The sequence below is a fragment of the Rhineura floridana genome, chromosome 19, assembly GCF_030035675.1.
Source record: "Rhineura floridana isolate rRhiFlo1 chromosome 19, rRhiFlo1.hap2, whole genome shotgun sequence".
NCBI classification, from domain to species: domain Eukaryota; kingdom Metazoa; phylum Chordata; class Lepidosauria; order Squamata; family Rhineuridae; genus Rhineura; species Rhineura floridana.
The window spans coordinates 17,849,858-17,868,530 of NC_084498.1; the positions used below are offsets into that span (position 1 = coordinate 17,849,858).

General features: G+C 43.5%; 1 protein-coding gene across 2 annotated transcripts in view; it reads right to left on the minus strand.

Moving 5' to 3' along the window:
• Positions 1-18,673, minus strand: part of ZDHHC8 (zinc finger DHHC-type palmitoyltransferase 8) — a 144,605-nt gene that overhangs the window by 14,107 nt on the left and 111,825 nt on the right. For both annotated transcript variants that reach the window (XR_009759613.1, XM_061602347.1), the window contains exons 3-8: positions 18,215-18,372; positions 12,914-13,086; positions 9,836-9,938; positions 8,837-8,928; positions 4,972-5,104; positions 1,995-2,100 (exon numbers count right to left, since the gene is read on the minus strand). Coding sequence is in view for 1 of the 2 variants with exons in the window: in XM_061602347.1 (XP_061458331.1) it covers positions 1,995-2,100; positions 4,972-5,104; positions 8,837-8,928; positions 9,836-9,938; positions 12,914-13,086; positions 18,215-18,372 (765 nt within the window). In the remaining variant the exon portion in view is untranslated. The remainder of the gene's footprint in view (positions 1-1,994; positions 2,101-4,971; positions 5,105-8,836; positions 8,929-9,835; positions 9,939-12,913; positions 13,087-18,214; positions 18,373-18,673) is intronic.

The following is an 18,673-nucleotide window of genomic DNA, read 5'->3' on the forward strand; positions in this document are numbered from 1 at the left end:
TTTGCCTTCAGACCACACCCTGGGACCCTCGGGCTTTGAACTGGCCCTGCTCACACAAGCTGGCCAATAGGTCATCCAAGACATGAAGGGCTACAAAGGACTTCCTACTGGGGCTAGGACTTTGCCTGAGGTATGCTTTGCTATGTGCTTTGGTTCTGACTCCTGATTTCATACCTTGGCTCTTGACTCCTGGCTTTGTTCCTTGGCTCCCTGGTATTGCTCCTGGCTGTCCTTTGACAGTTGCCTATGGCTGTACCTCTGACTGGAATCCTTTGACTGGAAATGCCAGGAATTAAACCTGGGGTTTAGTCATACTCACAGTAGACTGTTGAAATTAGAGGTCATGACTTACCTAGGTCCACCAATTTCAATAGGTCTGCTCTGAGTAGAATTTAGATGGGTACAACCCTGGGATCTTAGATGTCCACAGCACATGCTCTGCCCCCTCCCCGATGCAAAGTGCAAACGGATTTGGTGGTAATGAAACGCCTCGCAGTGACTGGCATAGGTGTCCATAATGGCACAGAGGGATGGAGCAAGCAAGAGTCTTGGGTTGCCATGAACTGATTTGTTGGGATCCTCAGAGGGGCAAAACAGTCAAAAGAGCATAGGGCAAGGGGGAGATAGAAGGAAGGGGTCTAGGAAATGAGCTGGCAGGGGCCCAAGAAGGAAGCAGCCAAAAGAAAAGGACCTGAGGGGGGAAGCTGGGGAAGGTCATGTATATTTATTCATGCTTTATTTTTCTACAATCAGGCAGCCAAGAGAACCACCATCATAGACAAATACCAGAATTAAAAAATAAATCAGCTATTGACTATACATCTCGGGAGTCTTCTACAAAGCAACCTTCTACAGGCTGCAATCAAATCTGGGGGAGCATTTGATATTTATCCCACCTGAGGAAAGCCAACTGCACTCCCTATGATTCTGTTCTGTTGGGGGAGGGCCACAGCTCGGTGGCAGAGCAGAGCATCTGCCTTGCATTCAGAAGGTCCCAAGTTCAATCCTGGGCATCTCCAGGTGGGGCTGGGAGAGACCCCTGCCTGAAGCCCTGGAGAGCCACAGGAGCCTTTCCAAACCCTACCTGTAGATAGTGGGGTTGAACTTAGGACCATTTGCATGCAAAGCCTGTGCTCTTCTGCTAAGTTGTGGCCCTTCCCTGTAAAAGAGGAGTGGCTAGCTTGTGGCCCCTCCAACTCACATCAGCCCCTATGAACATGGCTAGAGGTCAGGGATGATGGGAGGTGGAGTCCAACAACATCTGGAGGGGTACAGGTTAGCCAGAAGATGTGGATCTGATTCTGCAAGTGGAAGGTTGAACATACACGTGAAGGTCCCTTATACCAAGTCAAACCTACTACTACTACTGCTACTACTAGTAGTAGTAGTAGTAGTATCATTATCATCATCAGTTACCCACCGTTCACCCAAAGGTCTGAGACAGGTTACAACAATTTCAAAATACAGCATTAAAAACAATTAAAAACAACCTAAAACCACAAAACAAGGTGGGTCCTCAAAACATACGTCTCAGGTGTCAAAGGCCAGGGTAAAGAGGCGAGTCTTTAGCATTCACCTAAAAGTGTACAGGGAAGTTGCCAGACGCACCTCAGAGGTTCCTCAACTTAGGGGCCATCACAGAGAATGCCCTCTCTCAGGCTACTCCTCCCCAACGCTTCTGAGGAAACCACCAAAAGGGCCCCCTGCCAGCCCAATCTACTCTGGCAGTAGCTCTCCAGGGTTTCAGCCCGAGAAAGAGCTTTCCCATTATTTGCTGCCTGATTCTTTTAACTGGTTGGGGATTAAACCTAGGTCACTGTACAGGCAAGGCCTGTGCTTAATCACTGAGCTACGGCCCCTCTATTAGCTAAAGTGGTTTCTGGATCACGTCTCCCAACTTAACTGATGTTCACATTTTAGCAGAAAGGAAGTTTTCAGAGAGCAAAAATAGTTTTCCTGCTTTCAAAAGCAAAGCACTAAAGCAGGCACTGTACCTTCACTGCTTCCCAGCTCACTGTATTTGCTGGAATCTCCCTTGGGGGGTAGAGGAGGCAGAATATCCATGGTTTTATCTTCCAGCCCTTCTAGGCTAACTTTAGACTGAAAAGAACCATGAAGCAAATAAATACACACCATACAAGATTGGGTGGCACAGAAGCCGTGCAAACTCTTCAAGTAAGGGGTCAGTTCTGACTTTGCCATTTTGCATGCACATAATATTTTTGAAATTATTCCTCAACGTGAATGGGGTAAATATTAAAACCATTAGTTATAAGTTATGCGAGGACAGTCGCATGTGCTAATGGTTGGATTTCTCCTGCAATTTAGTATGAAATACAAACTTCTATAAATACAACTAAGCCGGTAAACTAAATTAAATAATGTAAGAACATAAGAAGAGCCTGCTGGATCAGGCCAGTGGCCCATCTAGACCAGCATCCTGTTCTCAGTGGCCAGTCACATGCCTGTGGGAAAGCACAACAGCACTCTCCCCTCCTGCAGTTTCCAGCAACTGGTATTCAGAAGCATACTGCCTCCAACTGTGGAGACAGAGCATAGCCATTGTGACTAGTGGTCACTGATAGCCTTATCCTCCATGAATTTGTCTAATCTTGTTTTACAGCCATCCAAGCTGGTGGCCATCACTGTATCTTTTGGGAGCAAATTCTATAGTTCAACTCTGCACTGTGTGAAGAAGTCTTTTCTTTTGTCCGCACTGAATCTTCCAACATTCAGCTTCAAGTTCTAGCGTTATTCACAAGAATATTGACCCCAGAAGACCCATCACCGAATAACGGAATCTTCTGATCACATTTTCACTTGTCTCCCTAACAACTTTCAGGGGCAGCAACATAACTTTGTAAACAAATAAGCAAAGAAACAAAACATATGTGTTGTATTCGATACTAGTCATAGAGGAGACTCACTGAAATTAATGGACCATGTCCGTTAATTTCGATGGGTCTGCTCTGAGTAGAAATTAGTTGGATGCAACCCTATTGGTTGTATTCAACTAACATTCACTCAGAGCAGACCCATTACAATTAATAGACCTAAGTTAGTCATAGCCATTAAGTTCAATGGATCTATCCCAAGCAAGTGTTAGTTGAATACAACCCTGTGTCTTTATGCCACACACACAAACACTTTTACTTCAGATGATTAGCCTGAAATTATGCTTTTCCTCAGATTCCATAAGTGCCCATCAAAATCCCTGCTAAATGCACAAGCAAGGTTGGAAATACAGCCCACTGCTTGCGAGTACAATAAAAAGGTTAGGGCCAAACCCTTTTATTTTATTTATTTATAAAACTAGATGAAACCATACCATTATAAAACAAGTAAAACTGTTCCAAATGGTATAAACTAGATGAGACTCCGTTCACACAATTAGAATTTTAAAAAAATAGCAGGTATGGAAGGAAGAAAGGAATCCAGAGTGGGACAATGCTTGAGAGGAAAGGCTTTAATCAAGGGATGGAGAACCTGTGGCCCTCCAGGCTCCCAACTCCCATCTGTCCCAGCCAGCCTGACCAATGCTCAGGCATGATGGGAGCTGTAGTCCTGGCAAAGTGAGTTGGTTGCCTCAGGAGGCAGATGCTGGTGGTGCTTTTCTACAACAAACACCCTGGCCGTTCCTCCTGATCCACTCCACCTGTTCCCGATATCTAGGATCAGGCTGCACAACCAATTCCTCATAGTAAATGCAGCACACACACAAAAAGAGGGGAGTATGCATAAACCTCTAGTACAGTGCTCCTTACAGCATATATTTATGTCTGGTCCCACTTCAGTTCTTTGGACTGGGGGCTCCTATCTTCGGCCATATGGGAAGAGGAAGCAGGCAGCATAACAGTGTGGATTATCTTTGCTCTTTGTACTGATGTAAAATGAAATGTTCATTTGAAGCCAATTCTGTGCATATTTCGGGGAGCTATGTACTTTGACTTGGCAAGGGAGGGCATTTGCTAATATGCCTCAGGCAGCAAAAAGCAGAGCTTGGAAAAGTTACTTTTTTGAACTACAACTCCCATCAGCCCAAGCCAGTGGTCATGCTGGCTGGGGCTGATGGGAGTTGTAGTTCAAAAAAGTAACTTTTCCAAGCTCTGGCAAAAAGGAAGTATCCAGTGTAGTGCTAAGTTAAAGTCACTCAACGGTATGTTTGTTCTGCTTGTGAAATGTTTTGCGCCACCAGAATGTTGTTGCGCAAGAGGATGCCTAAGCAGGCTGCCAGTAGATTTATTGCGCAAGCTGCTGTGCAACCAGCTTCTGCTAGCCCAACTGTTTCGCTGGATTCATCTGTTGTAAAACTCACCATTATGCTAGTGGACAGAGAATGCTCGATACAGTAAAAAATGTCTTGGGTCAGCTCTGCTTAAAGCCACTGTCCTAGACAGTGGGAGGTCAAGAAATGGTCTTCAGGGAAAGGCTGGGCAGCCATATGTTGGGGATCCTCTGCTTGTGGAATTCCTACATTGAGCAAGAAATCAGACTAGATGACCATCAAGGTCCACTACAGACATCCTTTTTTATTGTGCATTCATGGTGATTTGTGCTCATGATGGTATTGGGGTGCTTATACACAATCCCACTTTTAAAACTGTGCCTGAAAATGTTTTGGGGTGGACACACTATACCGGGTTGTTTCTGTTTGGAGCATGACCCGTAGTTTCCTGCTGAAATCCCATAACTTTTCATACCATAAATATTCTAGGGTTTGGGTTGTTTGTTTACTTTTCTGTCCCACTTTTGTTGCGCTATACTGCAAGAGTGCCTCTCCAGATGGCAATAATGCTGTAATACGGGGGAAGCATCGTGGGATCACTAATAAAACAGCATGATGTGTAGACAGTCTAGTATAAATCCATCACTAATGCACTATTGTTGTATCAATGGTGTGCTGCAGATAACACCTACAAAAACATACCAGTATGGAGCGGCCCCAAGTCTATGACTCTATGAATGTTTTACCTTGCTCCGGTTAAGATTGGCTTGGATGCCATTGTCACTTATCTTCACCGTGATCTGTCGCTCAGTTACATCTGGTCTCAGGAATGGTGGCTTCACACTTACAGGATGCTGCTTCTTTGGCTCAACAATGTACCTGAGAGAGAAGCATTTCTTCTCTTAAGACCAAAACGTCTTGGTACACATCAGTCTTCCTGAACCTGGTGCCCTCCAGATGTTTTGTACTATAACTCCCATCTGACCCAGTCCAAAACATCCAGAGGACACCAGGTTAGAGAAGGCAGGCATACATGTTAAGAAAAACATTCCAACTACTCTTCAGGTTATATTTTTTTTAAATGGCTTTTTTAAAATGCGTTTTTTAACATTTGTATATTTGTCTTTAATGTTTTAAATTGTTGTAAACTGCCCAGAGAGCTTTGGCTATGGGGCGGTATAAAAATAAGTAAGTAAGTAAGTAAGTAAGTAAGTAAGTAAGTATGGCTTGCGAAATGTCAATTCGTTTTGGTTAATCGTATTTGAGAAGGTTACACCACGTCAGAGTAGGTTCGCATGCAAGTTAAGAAAAGCATTGCAATTGCTCAACTTATAAGTGTATGTAGATAGCTTGAGGATGTCAGTTCGTTTAATTGTATTAATGGCTCGAGAATATAAATTCATTTTTAATTGGGGGGAACATGGGGAAACAAACAGAGGGCACAGATCCATCCTATGCAGGTCCCATTGGAATAAATAGGAGCTCATTCAGTGGGGCTTGGACAATGGGTTGTGCACACAATAGAGACTGCAGGGCTCATTTTAAGACCTAGTTCCAGAGCTACAGACCTGCATGAGCTTTGGAAATGCACAGAGCTCTTTTACAGCAGGAACAACATTCTTATCCATGACTTTTATTTCTTGTAAACTGCTTAAAGTCTTTTGTTCTTGCAAGCAGCATATACATTTAATAAAATAAAATAAATGAACATATTTCAATGGACACTAAATAAATGGTTGCCTTGATCCAAATTCTGTCCCATTTCAGTTTTTCTGGTGCTCAGTTATAGATCTGTCCCATTCTGTGTGGATTTTTGGAAAGAATGTCTGAAGAGTACACATTTAAAATGTAAAATATGCACTTTCTTCGGTAAAATACACATTTTTCAATGCATTCTTTGCAAAAAAATATACGTTTTTGTGCATGCTTTTTGTATGACAAAACTTCATCACAAAATCCAGGTAACTGCATAATCCAACTGGGAGCTGCACTGTAATCTACAAGCAGGTTTGGGAGTTTCAGACAGGGGTAGTCTGCTACAGAAAGTGAGCCAAACAAATTTCTCATACATCCCAGTTACCTAGGTGGTAGGCTCTCCAACACGGGAGACATTCAAGAGGCAGCTGGACGGCCACCTGTCGGGGATACTTCCAGTTGGATTCCTGCACTGAGCAGCAGTAGTGTATTGGCAAATTTGAAAGTCCAGGGTCCCTTCATGGTAGTCATGCTACATCCCTGTCACAGCCACACCCCTTTCCCCACTTCTCGTCTCTCTTGCTCTCCCTGTTGCCTTGTGATTCCACACTCCACTGTAACAGACATCCCTGGAAGCCAATTAGCATGAAAGGGGAGGCTGAGTATTAGCTATTGAGAAGAGTCTTCTCAGTGGCTGACTCACCGCCTTTCACTCTGCTTGGCTCTAATCAGCAGGAAAGGACAAGGACTCTTATCAGTGGCTGACATGCTCTCTTTTCATGCTGATTGGCTCATATATAGGGACCTGGCTCGGACCCTGCTCCTAAAAAAGTAACAGGTCCACGACCCCCCCAACCCCAGACAACTACACCCCTGTTGAGTAGAGGGGGTTGGACTCAATGGCCTCATAGGCCCCTTCCAACTCCACTCTTCTATGATTCTATGATCCCTATTCCCAGGTAAGTGTTTAAAGCAGAGTAGGGGGAACCTGTGGCCCTCCATATATGGTTGAACTCCAACACCCTTCAGAACTAGTATATAGTCAGGGATGATGGTGGCTGTACACCAGCAACATCTGGAGGACCACAGGTTCCCAATCCCCAATTTAAAGGACTGCAGACTGCATTTGCTTGCATTCATCTCTTGTTATCCTGACTTCTCCCATTGCTCCTGTTTATTCTGTTGATCCTTGCCTCCATCTTCCATCTACTTCCTCTGTTGTCTCCTCCAAGGTCAACATCTGGGCTAGGAACTCATGCTGTCTGCTTCCATCACTATGCAATGTGCGATTAAGATGAATTGGTCTGGATTAGCAGTAATAACCATGACAACAAACGTCACTAGGGCTCTCGTGAATTTAAAGGAATCTTAACTGACCTATTTATGGGGTGATATCCAATGCTAGTCATACTCAGAGCAGACGTATTGAAGTTAATGGACATGACTAACTTAGGTTCACTAATTTCATTGGGTCTACTATGAGTTGAATACAGTCCATGGGTTCTAGTTAATTAATCCATTAAATCTGCAGACATTTGGAATTGAAGAAAAAGCAATTGTTCTAAACAGGGGGAAGTATATGGTTTTTAGTTGATTAATCCATTAACTCTGCGTATATTTCGAATAGGAGAAAAAGTAATTGTTCTCAAGGGGGAAACTATATGATTTTTAGTTGATTAATCCATTACCTGCATACATTTTAAATCAGAGAAAAAGTAATTGTTCTCAATGGGGAAAAGTATATGGTTTTTAGTTGGTTAATCCATTAACTCTGCATATACTTGGAACTGGAGAAAAAAGCAACTGTTCTAAAGAAAATAATTACACAGCATATAATTTTGTTTTTAGATTACAATGGCTGCTGTCAGAAAGGCATCATCGTAGGAGAGGTATTCTTTCCCATGTGAGAGTATGGGGAGAAATGCCTCTTCTAAAATGATGTCTCCAGTGTCAGATTCAGGATTATATATATTTTATACAAGTACTTATAAAGACTGAAGATGGTTAACAGCATTGTGGAAGAGGCATTCCCTCCTTTTTGAGAGAAAAAGAGAGGATGCCTTTTTTGAGACACAGGATTGTTCCCACACACACACACAGCAGTGTCATGAGCTCCACGGTTCCGAGAAGGTCTGGCTGGGGTGGCAGTGTTTGTTGGACAAGGAGGAGGGTGAGGAGGAAGGAAGCAGAGAGTGTGAATAAGCTGGGACAAACCAGGAGGGAAGATGGGAACCCAGCCCCTTTGACTTTGGATGTTAGGGAAGGGGTGGCAGAGTCTCCAGCTCTCAATCCCCACCCAGATTCCAGAGCAGGACACTACTTTGGGAATCAGGGAAGTTGACAACTAGTTGAGAGGGGCAGCAGAGCAGGAGGAGGAGAAGGAGCAGGTTATTGCTCCATCACCAAGGACTCAGCGCCGCCTTTGTTGGCATGAGCAGTTGCGAACCCTCCTCCCCCCATGGAAGTGCATGCCAGCCAGAGCGGCATTTTTGTACGGGATGAGGGTCGTGTGGGTGAGCTTGCCACACCTTGCTCTTTTAAAGCTAGACAGGAAAGGCATGACAACTTGTTGGGACATCCTCGTTGCTATTGTCCAGTCTTGAACGATGGACTCTGCTTTTAGAGTCTCATACTGTGATCCCCTGTAACCTCAGCCTACCACCGAACGTGCTATTGATTGCTCGTGAACAAAGTTCTCCCTGTTACTTGAAAGTAAGAGCCTTTGCCACACTGCTTTGGAATGGTGACCCACGACAAGCAGTTACGACATTGCCAAAATTACATGTGAATCAGTCAAGGAGTCAGTGGCGGAAGGTGGGTTTGAAACAGGTTGCCTGGGCCGAAAGCTGACTCATCAAACACACAAGGGAGCAACCTTTTGTTAATAATTGGTATATTCCTTTTCTCCTAGCTTACCTCGGTGCCAGTGGGCTGCAGAGGACGTGCTCCACATTACCCCAGCATCCTCGAGTGAAAGGATTTACTCCCCCGCGGAACTTACCCGTCACCTGGAATTATAATATTCAGGGTACTTTGAAGAGGCAAGAGAAGCATCAATTAGCCCATTAGAAATCAACAGCATGTCGGTCACCTGCATCCCATAGCGTAAGAATATAAGAAGAGCTCTGCTTAATCAGACCAAAGGTCCATCTAGTATAGCACTCTCTTCTCAACAATGGCCAACTCAATGCTTCCAGAAAGTCCATAAGAAAGGCATGTGGACCAGGAAAAGACCAGCTTTTACCAACCTAGTTCCCTCCACATGTTGTTCTGACACCATCTCCCATCAACCCCATCTAGCATGGCCAGTGATGGGAGTTGTAGTCCCAACAACCTCTGGAGGGGAACCAGCTGGGGAATGCTGCAATAAACCTCCCCTATCTCACATCAGCATCAACAAGTCTAGATCATTCCTGGCCACTGGCCATGCTTGCTGGGGCTGATGGGAGTTGTAGTTCAGGTACCACAACTTGGGTGGAGGGACCAAAGGTTCCCCACACCTGTCTTTTATCATTTTCTGTCCCTCCATGCATAAAGTGAAAATAGGGTAACCGAGAAAACAAAAGTCTTCTAAAACCAGCCAGTTATGAGCCTCAACAGAGACTTTTTAAATAACAGGTGGGGATTCCATTTTACTAGTTTTTCTTAACAAGAGAAGCATATTTTTTGTTTGTGCCACTGAAACTGCAAAAAGTCTGTTTTTTTTTTTTAAAAGTAGATTTGTCGCAACAGAGCATTTTCATCCACTTCAACTACACAATCCAACATTTCCAGTATACAGCTGAATCCCTCCCCCTAAATAATGACAGTCTAGAAGGAACCTTTAATCTTTTAATGTAAGCTGCCCTGCTAAAACATTTGTAGGGAGGGTATACATTTTATTATTATTAATAATAATAATAACACCCATCTTACCTGCTCATTTGTTGTCCGTCCTCGAGCCACTAAAACAATATGGAAACCTGTGAGGCCAATGACTGGGATGAAGAACAATCCTGCCACACACATGACAGCCATGCTGTATGCCAACATTAAGGAAATTATAGCACTTAAGAATACAATAAATACTGGAGAAAAAGAAAAAAACCTTCACATCCTGAAATATAATCTTCTTCCATGGGGCATAGAATCATAGGATAGTAGAGTTGGAAGGGACCTACAAGGCCATCGAGTCCAACCCCCTGCTCAATGCAGGGAGTGGGGAACACAGGAATCTGCCTTATACCGAGTCAGACCCATTGGTACATCTAGCTCAGTACTGTCTACACCAACTGGCAGCAGCTGTCCAGGATTTCAGGCACGGAGTCTCTCATAGCTCTACCTGGAGATGCCAGGGATTGAACCTGGGGCCTTCTGCATGCAAAGCAGATGCTCCTGCCACTGGGCTACAGCCCTTCCCTAAGTCTTGGTGAAGCTTATTTCGAACCCTTTGTTTCTCCTCTCACAAATAGCAGTCTGAGCAACACTGCCTCTGACTATGGAGGATGCATTTAGCTTTCTACTTCTTCAGCATCAATTTTTGATCAAAGTGCCTAAAATATACCTGCAACAAGAATAAAAATAAAGATTGATAGGCTGGCCTGCAGGCTCATGGGATTGTGCCCAATGCTGGCCCTACCTGGAGCAGACCCATTGAAAGTTAATAAGCATGTCTAACTTAGGTTTATTCATTTTGACGGGTCTACTCTGAGTAGGACTGAGTTGCCTACAACCCATAGTGTCTAAACAAAAAGGCAGAAAAAGTAAGGGAATTTGGAAGAAAAGGGGGGAAACTCCGCACTAGATGAGAGAGAGAGACTCGCCTGGTTCAAACATGCTACTCAGCCAAACTACAGCTAAGTGTGACCAAGCATGTGTGTGAGTGCAACAGAGTGAAAAATCACAGCTGCTTTGCTCCTCCTGCACTACCCAGACCTAAGCCATGGGTTGGCTTAGCATTGCATCTGAACCCCAGGCTCATGGTTTTGTCTTCTCCAGAGAAAGCCATAAGCCAAGAACGAAGCTTCATTTTTACTCCATGCACTCATTTATGTTTGCTTGTTCACACTTAGCCATGGTTTGGGCCAAGGGGTGACACTAAACTTCACTTTTTTCATGCTTAAAAGCATGCTTCAGCTGGCCACAAGTTGATATTTGCCCCTGAAGGAGCTGTTTGCAGTAAACAGCACTCAGGGGAGAAAGTTGCATTTTGGCAGAAAAACAGCATGGAGCCTTAATCCAGATTGGGAGCATGCAGTGGTGACTGGTGGGTCCATGTCAACGAGGAAGTGGAATTTGCTCTGGGATTTAGTCAGAACTTTCAAGGAGCTGTCCAAGGTGCTGAACCTATTTTGGGAATAGTTAGAGTTACCAGTCTCCAGCTTAACCACCCAGAGCCATCCTCCACTGGTTAGCACAGCCTTCAGGGATGCCCTGCTCCTGAGGAGGCCTCTTGCGCCCAAGAAGCCTCGTTCTTCTGGGCCTTGAGGTGCACATTCCATTGATGGATTGGTTCTGTGGAGACACTGGGTGTCCAGAATAGTGCTACAGTCAGGAAGCTCCATAAGCTCTTTGAACTTCACATCAGAATGGCCTTCATTGGAGGAGGGCTCATCCTGGGCTGGGGCTGGGTTAGGTGTAATATTAGTCCACCTAGCTTAATCCTGACAGTGGTTCTCCAGGGATTCAGATAGGAGTCTTTCCCAACCCTACCTGGAGACACTGAGGACTTAACCTGGACATTTTGCATGCTAAACATGTGCTTTACCATTCCACTACAGAAGCCAGGGCAGCTTTTCCTTCAAAACAACAGTAGCCAACTCAACCATGCTTTTTAAAAGAAAGGTGAAGGGCATAATCTGTGCTTTGGTTTTAAAAGAAGCACAAAAATGAGTGAGTTAAATCCAAAAGCTACATAATAATCGAGTTGTAAGTAAGAAAATAACGAGCCAAATGGGAGTTGTAATACATTCTTAAGGTGAGGTAAGGGCATAGGAAGCTACTTATATTAGCCCATCCAGTTCAGTACTGTCTACACTATTGTTCTTTAACGTCGGGTCCCTGATATTGTTGGGCTACAACTCCCATCATCTCAGACCACTGGCTAAGCTGGCTGGGAACGAGGGGAATTGGAGTCCAACAACATCTGGTGACCCAAGGTTGGCCTAGGCCACTGTTCTTCAGCCTTGGCTCCCCAGATGTTGTCGGACCACAACTCCCATCCACCCCAGCCAGACTAGCCAATGGCCAAGGATGATGGGAGTTGTAGTCCAACAGCATCTTGAGACCCAAGGTTGAAGAACACTGGTCTAGACCAGCCTTTCCCAACTAGTGGGCCACCAGATGTTGTTGGACCACAACTCTCATCAGCCTCAGCCGGCATTGCCAATGGTCAGGAAAGATGGGAATTGTGGCCCACTAGTTGGGAAAGGCTGGTCTAGACTAACTGGCAGCTTTTCAGGGTTTTAGGCAGGGTTTATTTTGCTGGCCCTACTTTGGTGTGTGTGTGCTGGGGACTGAATCTGGGACCTTTTGCATGCAAAGTTTGTGCTCTACCACTGGGGTTTGGCCCTTCCCCAGCAGATAAAGAGGAGGCCAGGAGACCTATAGAACTCTGCATCATGCCATGGATGCTGCTTACAACAATGTATATATCAGGTGTGGGGAACCTTTGCCCCTCCAAATTTTGCTGAATTACAACTCCCATCAGCCTCAGCAAGCATGGCCAATGACCAGGAACTATGGGAGTTGTAGTTCAGCAACATATGGAGGGCCAAAAGTCCCCCACACTTGTAAAATAAATACAGCTGGGAAAATCATCTGCATTGGGGATGTTGTTGGGCTACACAACTCCCATCATCCCTGATCACTGGCCATGCTGGCGGGGGCTGTTGGGAGTTGGGAAAACCACAACATCCGGACGGCCAGATGTTTGCATGAGTCCTAATAGAAGCCCCTTTGTGCTCAGCTCCTTCCAGATAGCTTTGAACATCCCCAGCACTGAATCAAGGATACGTGATGGCTGTGTGCGCTGCCCCCAGCTTTTCTGCATGGTGTAAAACATAGATAAGCCCAAAGGTGAACACTCCGACCATGTGGGCGCTTAAGGACAGCAAGAAAAGGAAAAAATATCGGTAGTTCCTCCGTCCTATGCAGTTATTAACCCAAGGGCAGTGATGGTCAAAATCCTTGTAAAGAGAGAAAGAGAGAGGGCATAATATCCAGCTGGGAAAGGAAGCAACGTTGTCACAGATAACATCCACATTTTCCTACTTTGTCTTGTCCAATATTTAAGGAGGTGCTTTTAACAACAATAAAATCACAGAATCCAGCTGGAACAGGCACTGTTTGAGAATCTCCACTTTTTTTATTATTGTAAAACATAATTCTAGGTCCCATTGTTTAGGAGAAAGGAACACAGGAAGCTGCTTTAGACGGAGTCAGACCATTGGTCCAGCTTAGCTCAGTATTGTCTATACCAGGTGTGAGGAACCTTTGGTCCTCCAGATGTTGCTGAACTACAATCCCTGGCCAAGGGCATGCTGGGTGGGACTGATGGGAGTATTGCGGTTCAGCAACATTTGGAGGGCCAACGGTTCCCCACACTTGGTCTACACTGACTGGCAGTGCCTCTCCAGGGTTTCTGTCAGGGGACATTCCCAGGCCTTTCTGGAGAAACGGTGGATGGAGCCTAGGAACTTCTGCATGAAAAGCGGATGCTCTCCCAACTGAGCTAGTGCCCTTCTCATAGAAGAAACAGGCAGGTACCTGGTCCCTTCAATCTCTTTGGGGATTGGGAAGGTTTGCAAGGCATGCAATATTTATTGGATGGACTGGATTACATAAAATACTCAGCAGATAAAATATACAACATTAAAATCCAGCTATGAAATGCTCTCCCTGGGGAAACTTGCCTGGCACTCACATTATTGTGCTTTCAGCACTAGGCAAAAACTTTTAAAATCTCATTATTGTAGTCCCTAAGGTATGGTTGGTGGTTTAATGCCTGTGAATTGCATTGTATTGTACTGTCTTAGGGTGCAATCCTAACAATGTCTTCTCAGGAGAATGTCCCATTGAATTCAGTGGGGCTTACTCCTTGGTAAGTGGGGTTAGGAGTGCACCCTTCATCTTTTTGTATGTGGGTTTTATGTTGGGTTGGCTTCTGAAGATTCACTGTGGATCTTTTAAAAATTAATCAATTCAAGGTTGGTTAATGGCTCTGCTTATTCTTCTCGGTAAGCAATCAAAGCTTAATAATGTAGTGATGCTGGCTGTTATAGTCAAACAGAACAGAAACCGATGGCAAGATGGTCTGCATTATGCCTCATTCAGAAGGCTGAGAGAAAGAGAGGACATCCGGTTTCCTTGCTATAATTTTATATTTCCTTGAGGTAGAACTTGTAGGGTGGCCTTCTCGAAACTGATGCCGTCTAGAGAAAGGGAGGAATTGACCAGAGGAGATGGTGCCTATGGCACTTGCTCAAAAATCCAAATGGACCCATGTACCTAAAAAGGTTGGCAATCCCTCCCTTAGACTACTTGCCAATCTAATGGAGTATTGTCTGCACTAACTTGACAGTGGCTCTCCAGGGTCTTAGTCAGAGGTCTTGCTCATTCTATAATCCTTTTAACTTGTTGACATCAAACTTGGAGAAATATGCTCTGTGTGGCTTTGAATATAGTGACTTCAGGCTGTATCCACACTTCTCTGTCTGCTAGTGCAAGGTCGAGTTTTAATACTGCGCAACAGAGGAATCCAATGCAACGGAAACCGCCCAATCACCCAACATAATATGATTCTAAGTGTGCTCCCAGGTGAGAAATTCAATTAAGTTCGCATTTCAAGCTGAATCTATCAAATATGCACTTTCTGAAATAATATGAGAATGGAAACACAGCTATTTCTTCGAAATTTGCAGTTATCCAAATTTTGTGATGCTGTTCGACAACCAACTAATGTTTACAAAAATGTGTATGCTAGGGCAGCCTTTTCCAGCCTTTGTGTCCCCAGATGTTGTTGGACTACAACTCCCATCAGCCCTAGCCAGCATGGCCAATAGTCAGGAATTATGGGAACTGTAGTCCAGCAACATCTTATTGTTTTGTTTGGTTGTATTCTGTTATTTTTAATGCTGGTTAGGTGTTATTTTATTGTTCCGTTTTTTAGATCTGTTGTTGTTCTTTGCTTTGTACATTGCCTAGAGTGGCTGGATGGTCAGCCAGATATGCGATTAACAAATTCAATAAATAAATAAATAAACATCTGGCAACCTAAAGGTTGGGAAAGGCTGTGTTAGGGGAAGGTGTGCATAAAAATGAATATATGAGTGAAAATAACATTAAAAAAGCATTATATGATGAGAAATTCCTTGCAAAAATGTGTACATTAGTCAAAACTGCTCAAAATGTGTTTAATGAGAGAAATATGTGCTAGAATTTTGGAGAATTTTCATGAGGATTTTAAAAAATAGCAAATTTGCTGCAGAAATGTGGAGAACTGAATTTAAGATTGGGAAAATGAAAAACTGAAAGAACTGAAATTGAGAGATCTTTCCATCCCTAAGCTCCCAGTTCTTCCTTTCTATCTTAAATCCAGAGCTTTGTTTTTTTAAAAAAATTGGCGCCTTTTTTGGTTGCTGTGCAGAGTGACAGAAAAAAGTCAAGGAATTCAGAAAGAGGCCAAATTCAAGGAGAGGCTGGAAAGAAAGAATTCTCTTCTTGGAATTTGGCACTGTGGCTTTTTTCACTAGTTCGGCACCTGACATTATTTGACATCAGGTGATGGACAGGTGGGTGTGGATTCTTTCCCCCCCAAAAAAACTACCTCATGGGCCAAATGGGAAGGCCTGGTGGGTCTAATTAGGCCCGTGGGCCAGAGGTCCTCCATTACTAGACTAGATGATCTCCAAGGTTCCTTCCATTGTCAGAATGTTCAACAGGTATCAGGTTGAGACTTCTAATATTCAATGATAATACTTCATTAAAGCAAAGAATTCTCTGAATCCAACATGGTGCAGTCTCAACTTTGCACCTGTTGAACATTAAGACAATGTTGAAAATTGCTTAAGAGCTGTTTTAAAAAAAAGGCTGCTATGAATTAAAATCATGTTGTTATTTCTCAGACCAGAAATTCTGCTCTGCTAGTTTTCATTGTCACTGATCTTGTGATTACAGTCAGTGTGTTTTACATTTGACTCTGGCTGTCTTTGACACTGCACTTAATGAGTTTATGCCTATCACTGCTGATTAGATTCCCATCCCCTCTTTAACTACACAGATGACTACATTTAAACATTGTGTTAAAGACTTACAGTGGTATCTTAGCCATGTCTACTCAGAAGTAAGTCCTGCTGAGTTCAATGGGGCTCACTCCTAGGTAAATGGGGTTAGGATTGCAGCCTTAATCATCCTGCCGAGGGAAAGAAATGGCCTCACAAGAGAAGTTACCCTTAAGAAGTTGGATGTGGAAGACAGCAACACCTTGCCTGACAGTAACATACCAGAATTACAGTTCTGTAGTTTACAAATATGTTCTCACCTCTTTGGGGTAGTTGCATAAACACCCAGTGGGTATCATTAAGATGTTCAATTTAGCAACAAGTGTCAGAGTTTGACAGATGCACCTCTAGTGCATTGCATTATTCAGCAATTACTGAAAAATTGAGTCTCTTAATTTTATTCTGGAACAACAGATTACAAGAATCAGTAAACCTGTATATTCTGCAAGGTGAAATTTAGCTCCTAAGAACAGACACAATACCTTTAATATTATTTTGAAGAACTGCAATATCTTTATTTTCTTTCATTTCTATTCTTTCTCTGTCTCCTTCAGTTACATCTATTTTATTAACTGTAATTATATTCACTTTTATTCTTTTTGTTGTATTTAGCATGTGGTGAATCTGTATTATATATTTGACAGATCGTATCTCCCTACATGAACCTGTCCGGGATTTGAGATCTTCAGGTGAGGCCCTTCTTGTGTTCCCCACACCTTCGCAAGTACATATGATGGGGACACGAGATAGGGCCTTTTCGGTGGCCGCCCCTAGGCTGTGGAACTCCCTTCCGAGTGAGGTGCGATCAGCTTCCTCCTTGCTGTCTTTCCGGACAAGTAAAGACTGTTTTATTTCAACGGGCATTTGGGATAGAGAACGACCACGATTAAGTGTTATAGGTTTGGTGACTACATTATATTATTTTATTATTTTAAATTGTCCGCTGTTTTTAACCTATATTTTATGGTTTTAATTTTTCTCATAGTTTAATTCTTTTTTAATAGTATACTTCTGTATGTTTTAATTGGTGTTGTTTTTAGTTGTAAGCCGCTCTGAGTCCTATTGGAAAAAGGGCGGGGTAGAAATAAAGTTGTTTATTATTATTATTATTATTATTATTATTAAGATACTATTGTGACACAGCTGTGACTCTATTGAAATTGTAATATTTGCTATTTTACATCAAATACACAGAGAGACAGAGAGAGACAGAGAGAGTTTCTAGCCCTCTTCACACATTTGCAGAACAAAAGGGAGCGAAGTAAGATTGCACCTGGTGTCTCCACTCCTGGTCTTCATGTGTTTATATTGTGAATAGAGGCTATGCGTGTACATGCATCCATTCAAAGGTGAGAATCCCACTGACATGTGTAGGTTATGCACAGTTGGGAATCCTGCAAAAAGCAAGGTCTTGATTATGTAAGACTGATGCATGTACATTTGTACCTCTGTTCAGATCTTTGGATGGATAGATGCATGTCAGTAGAAACAGAGACAGCAGGCGCAATCCCATGCTTCTCCATGCACCGAACATGATTTGATTTATTGTGGGTGTGGCTTCAACCTCAGCAGAAATGGCTGCAGCTTGTCCAAGGCAGATTAATCACTCTGTTCTAGCAGCAAAATAGCATGCAAAGTGGGTATTTATTTCTTTACTGGATTTTTTTATTGGCCCTTCACTATAAGGTCCTAGGGTGGGTTGCAACAATGGAAAAAAATACAAAACTAAAATCAGTTAAAAATCTACCATTTGGTTTCCCTCTCCAAAGGCAAAAAAGTGTGTATTTCCAAGCTTTCCAGGATACTGGGGAACCATGTTTGATTAAGGCTCTACCCAGTGCTTTATTTGGTAAAAAAATGAGTTGCCAGTACGCCTATCGAGTGCTGTGGGTGCTAGCACAAAATGGCTGCTATGGGCAGCAAAAGGAAAGGTGACAGTACTCTGTACCAGTGAGCGCTGTCACACAAACAAAGCCCTGGATCTACCACCAAGCTACAGTCTCTTCCGCAAAGGTAGACAAGGGCACGTTCCTACCTCAACACAATTGTCACAGACGCTGCAATGGGAGCAGCGTGGAGGACGGTAGAAATGGCAGGTGGCGCACCACTTCATCCGTACTTGGATCCCTTTAATCTCCACGTTCTTGTAGAGTGGAGCACGAAAATCGTCATCTTTATCCTCGTCTTCATCTGCTGCTCAAAGGTCCACCCAACCCCAGAGAGGAAATAAATATGTGGTTAGATGGAGGCAGAGGATTGTTGGCACCAAACAGCAAAGATATAGCAGGAAGAGCTCAACATGACATCATGCAGTACACCACACAGGGAGCTGCCTTATGCCAAGTTAGGCCATTGATCCACCTAACTCAGTACTGTCTGTTTTTTATTTTTCAAAAAAGCATTTATATACTGCTTAAGGGTACTGAGAATTGTAGTTCTGTGAGGGGTAAACTACAGTTCCCAGGATTCTTTGGGGGAAGCCATGTGCTTTAAA